The sequence below is a fragment of the Eumetopias jubatus genome, unplaced genomic scaffold, assembly GCF_037043125.1.
Source record: "Eumetopias jubatus isolate StellerSeaLion01/CBP00866 unplaced genomic scaffold, mEumJub1_p1.0 scaffold_10, whole genome shotgun sequence".
NCBI classification, from domain to species: Eukaryota; Metazoa; Chordata; class Mammalia; order Carnivora; family Otariidae; genus Eumetopias; species Eumetopias jubatus.
Window position 1 is genome coordinate 42115611 of NW_028274816.1, and position 12894 is coordinate 42128504.

At 37.6% G+C, this 12894-nt stretch overlaps 1 protein-coding gene across 1 annotated transcript in view; it reads right to left on the bottom strand.

The window, feature by feature from the left end:
- Window positions 1-203: 203 nt before the first annotated feature.
- LOC148163193 (endogenous retrovirus group K member 13-1 Env polyprotein-like) overlaps window positions 204-12894 on the bottom strand; it is a 68109-nt gene continuing 55418 nt past the window's right edge. Inside the window, exon 2 of the mRNA XM_088026929.1 lies at window positions 204-328. Within this exon, the coding sequence (XP_087883055.1) occupies window positions 204-328 (125 nt within the window). The remainder of the gene's footprint in view (window positions 329-12894) is intronic.

A 12894-nucleotide genomic window follows, 5' to 3' on the forward strand; every position in this document is an offset into this window, starting at 1 on the left:
CTTTTTAAAATGTTATCCAATACACCACTGAGGGAAATTTCCATTGACTCTGAATCCCAACACCATACAACTTTTATGGCTTCTTTATATGTTCCTCCCATACTACCTTTCCTCCTCTACCTCTCCCTGTCAGATTGCCCCTAGGAGCTGAGAATTCTTCTCCCTTATCACATGGAACCACTGCACTCTCTAAAACTACCCTGTCAAAGGTCAATGTCAGTTTCTCCAATATCAAACCCCAAGCCCACCTTCCACTTCAAGATGCCCTGATGAATAAACAGGCTCACCACTCCAATTTCCTCATGTTCATGGCATTCATGTTTATAAACTATTGAAACAAAAGAAAAAACAACAAAGGTTTTTTGGTTACCCTCTACTAAAAAGTAATTCACCTATGAAGTGTAGGAATGAAAAACAAATAATAGTTCTTTTGAGTAACCTTGGATATTAGAAAACTAAAAACAAAACACAACAAAAAATAAAACCATATATGTATACTTTCTTCTTTTTTTCGTTACCCTCTACTAAAAGACCCCATAGTGCTATTTTCATCAAGAAAATAAAGAATTTGATGGGTATTAAGGAGGGCACGTACTGCATGGAGCACTGGGTGTTAGAAGAAAACAATGGATCGTGGATCACCACATCAAAAACTAATGATGTAATGTACGGTGACTAACATAACATAATAAAATTTTAAAAATTAAAAAAAAAATTAAAAAAAGAAAATGAAGAGTTTATATTAAATTCCATTGGTCTCAAATATGAGTCCCTGAAGAGCTGGGCTGGAAGATGTTCTAGGTGACAAGTAGCACCTAGCATTCAGAATATTCCTTCTATCAAAAACTCAAAAACATGAAGCTTTTTTTCCTGCAGTGACCTTTTCATGCCTGGCTTCCTTTCTCTAAGGTGAGTACTCTGCCAGAAAACTCTTAGTGCTTTGAAAAATGGTCCCCAGGGGAGCCTACCTACCAGATTACCTGGACCTGGACTGTAGCTGTGGACAGTGCTTAAATTCAGGCCCCAGTTATACTAATATTTTATACAGAAGATCAAGTATGCATTTATTTATTTTGCATACATAATATAAATATGTAACTATTTATATAAATATATATTTAATACATAAACACATATATTTAATATATTGATATGTAAATATTTATATGAATATGAATAATACGAATTATATACATTTACAATATGTGTTTTACTTATCTTTTAAAAGATGAGATTAACTCAAACATATATATATGTTATTAGTTGGAGATAAAATATATTTATTTATTTTTTTAAATAATTTTTTATTGTTATGTTAATCACCATACATCATTAGTTTTTGATGTAGTGTTCCATGATTCAATGTTTGTGCATAACACCCAGTGCTCCATGCAGAATGTGCCCTCTTTAATACCTATCACCAGGCTAACCCATCCCCCTACACTCCTCCCCTCTAGAACCCTCAGTTTGTTTTTCAGAGTCCATCTCTCATGGTTCATCTCCCCCTCTGACTTACTCCCCTTCATTCTTCCCCACCTGCTATCTTCTTCGTCTTCTTTTTCCTTAACATATGTTGCATTATTTGTTTCAGAAGTACAGATCTGTGATTCAACAGTCTTACACAATTCACAGCACTCACCATAGCACATACCCTCCCCAATGTCTATCACCCAGCCACCCCATCCCTCCCACCCCCACCACTCCAGCAACCCTCAGTTTGTTTCCTGAGATTAAGAATTCCTCATATCAGTGAGGTCATATGATACATGTCTTTCTCTGATTGACTTATTTCACTCAGCATAACATCCTCCAGTTCCATCCACGTCGTTGCAAATGGCAAGATCTCATTCCTTTTGATGGCTGCATAATATTCCATTGTGTATATATACCACCTCTTCTTTATCCATTCATCTGTCGATGGACATCTTGGCTCTTTCCACAGTTTGGCTATTGTGGACATTTCTGCTATAAACATTGGGGTGCACATACCCCTTCGGATCCCTACATTTGTATCTTTAGGGTAAATACCCAGTAGTGCAATTGCTGGATCGTATGGTAGCTCTATTTTCAACTGTTTGAGGAACCTCCATAGTGTTTTCCAGAGTGGTTGCACCAGCTTGCATTCCCACCAACAGTGTAGGAGGGTTCCCCTTTCTCCGCATCCCCACCAACATCTGTCATTTCCTGACTTGTTAATTTTAGCCATTCTGACTGGTGTGAGGTGGTATTTCATTGAGGTTTTGATTTGGATTTCCCTGATGCCGAGCGATGTTGAGCACTTTTTCATGTGTCTGTTGGCCATTTGGATGTCTTCTTTGGAAAAATGTCTGTTCATGTCTTCTGCCCATTTCTTGATTGGATTATTTGTAAAACAAAATATATTTAAGAGTGAAATCAGAATTGAGATCATTTCCATAATTATGCACTAAATTTAACAGCACTTCCTGGCAGCCAAGTCAAAAAGAGAAAGAGGTTTTTTTGGCATGCCAATCACAAAAGTAAAGACAGCAATTTTCAAAGACATTTTAATACATATTTCATGTACATAACATGTGAAAAACCTGTATATATTGCTAATGCCAGGAATTCCAGGAATTATAAACTTCCAGTTTTGCTCATGGATTGTTCTGGCAATACTTCAATAGATCCAAGTTCCAGGTGGCAGAATGTGAATGTTCATTTGCTTATGACCCTTTGTTAAAATAAAATTTATTTGTTCAAAAGGAATAAACAAGAAAGAGAAAAAGAGTACCACAAGTAAAATGATCCACAAATAGTTCTGTGGAATGAGTTAGTGAAATAGAGAAAGCTACTGGGCTATAGTGAACATGGAAGCCAGTCTGTCCTTCAGCACCCTGGATAGGATCCAGGTATAGAGTCTCTGGGTACAACTAAGATGAAGATAAGAAGGGGTTGGAAATAGGGTAATTCTTTAGAAGTCTGTACCATCATACAAGTAGCCACCACTCTCATCCTCCGTATCCAGAGGAGGACACTCAGTAATACAGCATTCTTCCCAAGGTGGCTTTTCTCTAAAAACTTTGAAAAAATATATGGGGGGACATGAAGGCATTTTGTGTGGGTAACAGTACCCCAGAGTGAAGCCCTCCTCATTCTGACAAAGGAGGAAATAGATTTTGGTCTGAAGCCTGACACTATGATTCTTCCCCACACAACAGAGAGCTCCTAGTCAGAAACTGTATAAACATGGGAGACTACCCAAAGATCACCAAGCATATGAGGAGAGTCAGCAAGATGGAAGGGAAAGGCCAAAATATATAAAATAGAAAACATAATCCTAGAGGAAACAGTTCAGGGAATAGAAACTTAAAAAGAAATGAAGACAAGATTCCTAACATATTCAACAAGATTAAAAAAAATTAATAACCATAAAACAAAAAGAGTAATTTAAACTGGTAAATTAAATACAAATAACATGAAGAAATGGAAAATATGGAAAGCAAAGTTGAGATAATCTTCCAGAATAAAGATTAAAAAACAAATATATGAAATATTTATATTTATATATATATATATATAAAATCCAGAAGATCCAACATCTAATAGAAACCCCAGAAGAAGAGAACAGATAAAATGGATGGGAAGAAATTATCAAATAAATACTGGAAGAGACTTTCTTAGAGCAGAGTTTCAGATTAAAAAGGCCTACTGCAGATCCACCAAGATCCCATGCCTAGGCACATTCTCATAAAAAATAAGGAGAATATCCTAATAGAGGGACAAAAAGTAATTCACCTATGAAGTGTAGGAATGAAAAATAAATAATAGTTCTTATTAGTAACCTTGGATATTAAAAAACTAAAAACACAAAACAAACAAAACCAGTAATATTTTGAAAGAATGCATAGAAATACAGTAGTGACACATTAAAAACATCAGAATATTTTTTGGGGAACAAAAATGTGGAACATGAGGGAGGAAGGGAGGAAATGAAGTGAGGCGAAGAGGGAGAAACAGGGAAGAAGGGGAAAAAAAAGGATTGGAAGAAGGGAGGGAGGCAAGAAGGAAGGAAGACATTTTCATACGTCTTTCAGCAAAACTAAACAAATAACCAAGAAGGAGGAAGACATGGGAATATTAGGAATAGTGGATTCCACACAGAAGAGCAAGAAAAGAACCTTTCTGGTTCTTCTGTTTCCTTCCTTCTTTCAACAGTCATGTTCTACTATTCTACTGATGTTCTGTAAGTTCTTTTTTTGTTTGAGATTTCAATTGTTTCTACCTTTTCACTCTTAAGATTATACGCAGTGAAAATATTTTTGAATGTAGCTCTTTTCTTCTCCTCAATTACTCTAGGAAACAAATTTACAAGTTTGGCTCAAAGGATGTAAATATTATAGAGTTTTGGTACATCACTTGCATTGCTTTCCAAAAAGCTTGTATCAACATACTATTTCATAGTCAAGTCAACCGCTTTAAGCCCTAATTTCCTGATTCATAAAATGGGAATGATAATAACTCCTATCCCATAGGGTTGTGAGGGCCAAATGAAATGAAGCATCTATATTAGTAACAGTTTAATAAATGCTACATATTTATTAGCCCTGGAAGATTTGCAACAGAACCACAGAGGGTCCTGGAAGGGTAAAGTGAAGCAAAACAGGAGGCTAGAAACAAATAAATAACAACAATAGTATAGAGATTTTATTGTTATTAATTTCTTTTCAGTTTTTAATTCTTTTTAAGAAATATATCTTGTGAATTTAAGCCCAAATATGAAACACCACAATGAAGCAAGATTTCAAGTAATTAATGAAAAGCAATTAAAGAAAGCAAGCCCATTTGACTTTACCATGAGACACCTTCTATTCTGGCACAGGAGTAATGTAATGAGACACCCAGAGATGAAATGCAATCCTGCTCTTAGTACCACAATAATTGATTGGACAATTAAATTATTCACTTGTCTTTTTACCCACTGTCTCCTGCCCTGTCCTGAGAGGACTTTACCTGTCTTGTTCACCATTGTAACTTCAACACTTAGAACACTGCCTGGCACTTTTGAGTGAATAAATGAGTAAAGTGAGTGCTTATATGCTTAATAATATAAACATTGTTTATTAAATTTTAACAATGTAAACACTCTTGGACAAAGAATGGAAAGCTTAACTGAGGTGGAAAGATGTATTAAAATAACTTTCAGAGGTGAATTAGAAATGTAGCTGATAGAGGTAGAACATGGAGGGGTGAGGATGGAGTAAATGAAGAGGTAGAGAAAAAGTTAGGGTTGCTAAGATTTTCATCCATAAAGTGTTACCAGGAGGGTTACTAGAACAAGTAATAAATAATAAATATATTATTTAAATTACTTCAAGTTATTGGTTAATATAAATAATGCTGCTATGAATATGTGTGTGTGTCTTTGTGCATACATGTTTTAATTTCATTGGGTAAATTTCTAGAAATGAGAATGTCTACAAAAAGCAAGTTTATAGAGATAGAAAACAGAGTAGTGAATGGCTTTGGCTGGAAGTAGGAGTGGTTTTGACTGTAAATAGGCATGAGAAATTTTCTAAGGTGATAGAAATGTTCCAAAACTACGTTATGGTGATAGCTACACAACTTTATAACTATACTAAAATCATTGACTTGCATACATAACAATTTTATAGTATATAAGTGATGTCTCAATAAAGGTGTTTTGAAAATATAATAAGTAAAGTTTCTAGAAGAAAATCATAGGGGAATATCCTTGTGACTTAGGGATGGCAAACATTTCACAGAAAGAAATAATTATAAATAAAAAATTAATTTTAATCAAAATTAAAATGTTTTGTTTGCCAAGAAACACAATTAAGGAAATGAATAAGCAAGCCATAGACTGATAGAAAATATTTGCAAACTAAAAATTTGACAAAGACCTCATTCTTCTACTACAACTCAAAAATAAAAAGACAAAAAAAAAAACCACAATTCTTTTAATGGGCAAAAAAACTTGACCACACACCTCACAAGCACACACACACACATATACACATACCAATGAACACATGAGAAACTACTTAATGGCATTAGTCATAAGGAAAATACAAATTAAAACTATGATAAGATACATCTACACACCTATCAGACCAGCTAAAATTTAAAGGACAAATACTGGTAAAGATATTGAACAACTAGTACTTGCAAACATTGTTAGTGGGAATATGAAAGGGCACATGCAGTTTGGAAAAAAGTTCTGGTTTCTTCTAAAGTTAAATATATACTTACTCTATGGCCCGGCAATTCCATTCCAAGATATATAGATATAGATATAGATGATATAGATATAGATAAAATACACACACACACACACACACACGAAATACTTGTAGAAGAATGTTATAGTAGTTTTATTCATGATGACCAAAAGCTAGAAACAGGCTAGGAGTCTATCAATAAGAGAATAGGTAAATAACCAGAAGATATTATTGATAAAGGGAATGCCATAAACCAATATCAAAAATACTATGTTGAGTGAAAAATAAAATCTTTCAATTAAACAATATTTATTATATGGATTTCTTTTATATGACTTAGAGAACAGGGAAAACTAATTTGTGATGGAAAAAATCTAAGAAGTAGTTGTCTTTGTGGTGGCAGAGAGAGAAGGATTAGCTGGGAGAAGACAAAGAATGTAATGTTCTATATCTTGACAGAGCCTTGAGTTACAAAAGAATATGCATTTATCAAAACTCATAGAAAGGTACACTTAAAGTCTGTGCATTTTATTTTATGTAAATTTTATTTCAAAAGGAAAAAGAAAAATTTTACTTCAAAAAAAGGAGAACTATAAACAAATATTAAACTCTGGATCAATACTGTAAGCTGAAGTGTTTAGAGGAGCAGACTAATGTTTCAACTTGCTTTGAAACAAAAAAATAAGATGGATAGGTGGATGGTTATAGGTGTGGATGAATAGATAGATATGTGATAAAGCAAGTGTAGTAAAATGTTAATTGCAGTATCTAAGTGATGTAAATATGGGTGCTCACTGTAAATTTTTTTCACCTTTTGTGTGTTTGATAGTGTCATAATAAGATCTGGGGAAAATGTAATCAATGGAAGAACTAAAATAATTTAGCTATGAAATATGGAGGAGAGGATAAGTTGGGTTGGGGACAGTAGGTGAACTAAATCCTTATTTCTCCTTTTAGAGAGTCAATAGATATTGTCTAAATCTAACAAATCAATAAACGGATGTTCATATTATTTAGAGCAATGGAGGTAAAGAACACAAGAAAGAAAATAAACAATTTTAAATTATCGCTAAAAAAATTTATCTCTGAGACGTAAGATGAAGGTATGTGTGCATTAAACTTGCCTTTCATAGTAACCTATTTCTTATCTTCTGATTTTTTTACCCTATAATGCTTTACTTTGATCAAAAGAACACACAGAAAATGTCTCTGAGCCTGCAGACACATTTATCAGCTGAAGGACTGCTGGAGACCTTAGCCCAAAGCTCTCTGCCCACTCTCTGGGGCTGGAGTGATTGATGATGCTGAGAAGTATCACTGCTGGAAGGAATTCAGAATCAGATCCACTTTCATCTTGTGTCAAGGGTTTGAATGCCATGACTGCCTGGTATCTACCAGGTGAAGTGCACAGCTGAATGTGCTCAGATTAATCCCAGAATGGACCATCCTTGGAGTAAGACAAGTACCCACAGACAGTCAAAGTATACATTGTTTTATTTGATTCCCAAAGTTCTTCCTCATTTCCAAAATAAGGTAGTTTAAACAACATGGCAATTTAGAATTTAATAGTTGTCTCAAAGGAAATAGATGTGAATTATCAAGGTGCATAGCACCTGATCCTAATAGTTCAGTTAATGTTATTACAATGGAAAATACAGACTCTCATCTGAATTGTCTGCTTCTGCACTTGATGGTAGTCTGTTTTGAAAAACTTCTTTCCTGCCACCTGCTTTATGGCATTAAAATCTGGAGATTCTTTTGTTATAAAGTTACCTAGGTTCAGTGCTTCAGATTGAGGATGGCTACTTTTAGTAGAGACCAGGAATTGCAATCCCATGGGCAATCACCATTTATCCATCCACCCATTCATCCATCTGCCCATCCATCCATCCATCCATCCACCCATCCACTTATCCAACAAATATTAATTAAATACTAAATATGGGGCTCATTCATTCTGGGAGTTAAAAAAAATTCTATGGAGAAAATAGACAAGATTCCTGTCTTTGCATAGCTTACCTTTAGCTATTAAGAAGCAATAAAATTACATGATTGAAGGACATAAAGGAAATTATCAAAATTATCTAAGTTGAGAAGAAATGGTGGCAAAAGAAGTCTTCAGGGAGGTAGCATTTTAGGTGGACCAGAAGATTAAGAATTCAGCTATGAGAAGAACATGAGGTAGTCTACTTCATACAAACAGCAAAATCAAAGCTCTGAGGTTAGAAAGAACCTGGTGTGTTTGATAAACCAAATGAAGCCTGTAATGGTTAGATTTTAGAGTGACATGAATTCAATGGAGCAGGAGGTTGGGGACAGATCTTACTGGGCCAAGTAGGTCATGGTAAGGAATTTGGATTTTATTTTCATGTGAACAAGAAGTTATCACAGGATTTTAAGAAGGAAAATGATAACAGAATTTACATTTTCAAAAGATGATTCTAGATGGTCTGTGGAGAATGAATATGGGAGGCTATGAAAACTGAGGACCTTTTTTTAGTTATTTAGGGAAAGGTGGTGGTGACCTGAAAGCAGGTGGTAGAGGAAGTGTATGACTCAAGATGTTATGGCCCTCTAATTTTCCAATTATTTTTGCCCAAACTTGCCAGTACTGTGACTTCAGGATTGAAGTTCCTGCATGCTTTCTTCAGTAAAATCCTCCTCCAGTGTTCTTTGGGACCTGGAAGGAGGTTTAACCTGCAGCATCTTTAGGTGGCAATATAGCTTGCTTGGAACCAAAACTTGGCTGGAGGAGTTTTCATCCTTATCCAAAAAGTGTCCTGATGCTGTCTACAGACAATTCCACTTCAAAGGAGCCACCTAGGGGCCTACTCCAACTCTGAGCAGACCCTGGCCCCTCTCCATCTCTTTGCTCTGCTCTGTCTTCTCTCTAAACTCTTGGGTAGGCCCACTCCAAAGGCCTCACATGGTCCCTAAGATAAGATGCATCCCTTTTCCAACAGTTCTAGCAAAAGTTATGGAATTGGCTCTTATTAGACTGACCTTTTTAATTCCTGAACAACCACAGGGATGGTATAGCTATTGGCTAGGCTGGAGTCAGCTGTCAACTGCTCAAGCCAGTGAAGGTAGGATGGAGCCAGGCACATAAACCATATTGTTGGAGACTGACAGGAGGATCATTCTTCAAGGAAAACCAAGAGCTGGTACCAGCAGAAGAGGGAATAGATGCTTGGTGAGGAAAAAATTGACATTTCCCAAAGCATCTTTCAAGTATGGCTCATGAGCTCTCTCTTCCAAGAAGTGTTTATCTTGCTCCATAAAGAATGCTTGCTCCCCTTGGGAAACGTGGCTTGATCAGTGCAGTTGACTTTGTTTGTTTGTTTGTTTTGAGAGAGAGTTATTATGTGTGTGTGTGAGAGAGAGAGCTGAGGGGAAGGGCAGAGGGAGAGAGAGAATTTTAAACAGGCTCCATGCCCAGCACAGGGCCTAACAGAGGGCCTGATTCAGGGCTCAATCTCACGACCCTGAGATAATGAACTGAGCCAAAATCAAGAGTTGGATGCTCAACTGACTGAGTCACCCAGGCATCCCTTGACTTTCTTGTTAAGAGAAGTTGTAGACAAATCTCAGTGACTTCAGATGTAATCTTCCAGGGAAGTCTTGACAGAGGAGTAGGCCCCCAGGTGGCTCCTTTAAGTGGAAACTTAAGTCATGGGTCTGACTGCCTAAAGAAGTACTATGGAATTATTTTTTCAAAACATAATTTTGGGGCGGAGCAAGATGGTGGAGGAGTAGGAGACCTGGATTTTGTCTGGTCTCAGGAATTCAGCTGAATAGGGATCAAACCATTCTGAACACCTATGAACTCAACAGAAGACCGAAGAAGAGAGTAGCAACAACCATCCGAACAAAAAAGTGACCACTTTCTGGAAGGTAGGACGTGCGGAGAAGTGAATCCGAGGCGATATTCGGGAGGAGAGACGGCGGGGGAGGGGGCCTCCGTCGGCCGCTTCTGGCAAGTGATAGAGCTGCGGAGCACAAAATCGGAACTTTTAGAAGTCCGCTACGCTGAGGGATGTCGCTCCAGTGGCTAAGTGGGGGGGTGGAACCCTCATGGGTCAGTGTGGTCTCAGGACCCTCGGGGTCACAGAAAGACCGGGGGTGCCTGAGTGTGGCAGAGCTCCCAGGTATTGGAGCGGGGAAGCCGGCTGCAGAGACAAAGCTGAGGCGCGGGCTCTCACCTCGGGGTGGCCATAAACTGTGATCCGCGGCCCAGTCGGACCACTGCGCCTCCAGCAGGGACCCAACAAGCGGCAGAGCTGGGGAGACTCCTCTTCCTCCCTGGGGAGGAGCAGTGCAGGAGCACACCACAGGGATCTGCTGGGTTTGCAGACTCCACACGGGGTCGGATGCCAGAGAGAAAAATGCTCGGTCACAGGCCAGGTGAGCACGGAGTGCGGCTGGAGACCAGGGAGACAGGAGTGACTGCTTTTCTCTGTGGGCGCACTGAGGATCGGGGCCCTGAGTTCTCAGCTCCTACGGATGGAGACTGGGAGGCCACCATTCTCACCCTGGTCCTCCAAAGCTGTGCCGAGAGCTTGCAGGGAACAAAAGCTCCTGACAGCAAACCGGAGCAGCTTGCTTAGCCCAGACCAACAAGGGTGGGGCAATTCCGCCTCCAGCAAAGACACTTGGGAACCACGGCAACAGACCCCTCCCCCAGAAGATCAGCACAAACAGCCAGCAAGCCAAGAGCAAGTTTACAGCGCAAGGAGAAGAGAACTCCAGCACTAGGGGAATACTGTACATAGAATTCATGGCTTTTTTACTATGATTCATTAGTTTATGAAAGATAATTTTTTAACTGTTTTTTTTTCCCTTTTTCAACCAACATCTTATCAATCCCTTTTTTAAAAAAACATTTTTTATTTTTTATTTTTAGAGTGATATTTTATCCCTTCAGAGTACTTACTCTTATTTTTGGCATATATATATAAGTTGTTCTCTCTTTAAAATTTTAAGATACGCTTTCTTGTAACAGATCAAAATATACCCTAAATCACTAGTGTATGGCTTGGTTCTAGTCTCCTGCCTGATCACATTCTCTCCCTTTTGTCTTTTCTTTTTTTTTTAATCTTCTTCTTTCTTTTTTCAAACAACTTCTTATCATCAGTTCCTTTTATAAAATCTTTTACAATTTTTATCTTTACAGTCACCTTCCATCCCTCCATTATATCAAACCTTATTTTGTACATATATGTCTTTCTTTCTTTAAAATTTTAGGAGGCACTTTATTCTAAGAGACCAAAATATGCCCAAAATCTAGTGTGTGGCACTGATATATGCACTAGCCTGATCATATTCTGTTTTTTTGTATTGTTCTGTTTTTGTTTTTATCTTTTTCTTTTTGTGTTTTTTTTTCTCTTTCTTTTTTCTTCCTTTCCCTTTCTTTTCCCCTGGTTTCAGGTCTTTTCTGATTTGTATAGAGTATATTTGCTGGGGCTGTTGTTAACCTGTTAGCATTTTGTTCTCTCATTCATCTATTCTCCTCTGGACTAAATGACAAGACAAAAAAAATCACCTCAGCAAAAAGAACATGAGGTAGTACCATCAGCCAGGGACCTACACAATATGGACATTAGTACGATGTCGGACCTAGAGTTCAGAATCATGACTTTAAAGATACTAGCTGGGCTTGAAAAAAGAGTGGCAGTTATTAGAGAAACCCTTTCTGGAGAAATAAAAGAACTAAAATCTAACCAAGTCGAAATCAAAAAGGCTATTAATGAGGTACAATCAAAAATGGGGTGCTAACTCCTAGGATAAATGAGGCAGAAGAGAGAATCAGCGATATAGAAGATGAAATGATGGAAAATAAAGAGGCTGAGAAAAAGAGAGAGAAACAACTACAGGATCACGAGGGCAGAATTTGAGAAATAAGCGATACAATAAGATGAAACAACATTAGAATAATTGGGATCCCAGAAAAAGAAGAAAGAGAGAGGGGCAGAAGGTATACTGGAGCAAATAATAGCAGAGAAGTTCCCTAATGTGAGGAAGGAAACAGGCATCAAAATCCAGGAGGCACAGAGAACCCCTCTCAAAATCAATAAAAATAGGTCAACATCCCACATCTAATAGTAAAACTTACGAGTCTCAGAGACAAAGAGAAAATCCTGAAAGCAGCTCGGGAGAAGAGATATGTAACCTACAATGGTACAAATATTAGATTGGCAACAGACCTATCCACACAGACCTGGCAGGCCAGAAATGACTGGCATGAGATACTCAGAGCAATAAACGAGAAAAATATGCAGCCAAGAATACTATATCCAACTAGGCTCTCATTGAAAATTGAAGGAGAGATAAAAAGCTTCCAAGACAAACAAAAACTAAAGGAATTTGCAAACAAGAAACCAGCTCTCCAAGAAATATTGAAAGGGGTCCTCTAAGGAAACAGAGAGCCTAAATGCAGCATAGATCAGAAAGGAACACGGACAATATACAGTCACAGTCACCTACAGGCAATACAATGGCACTAAACTCATACCTTTCAATAGTTACCCTGAATGTAGATGGGCTAAAAACCCCAATCAAAAGACACAGGCTATCAGATTGGATTAAAAACAAGACCCATCAATATGCTGTCTGCAAGAGACTCATTTTAGACCCAAAGACACCCCGAGATTGAAAGTGAAGGGGTGGAAAACCATTTACCATGCTAATGGACACC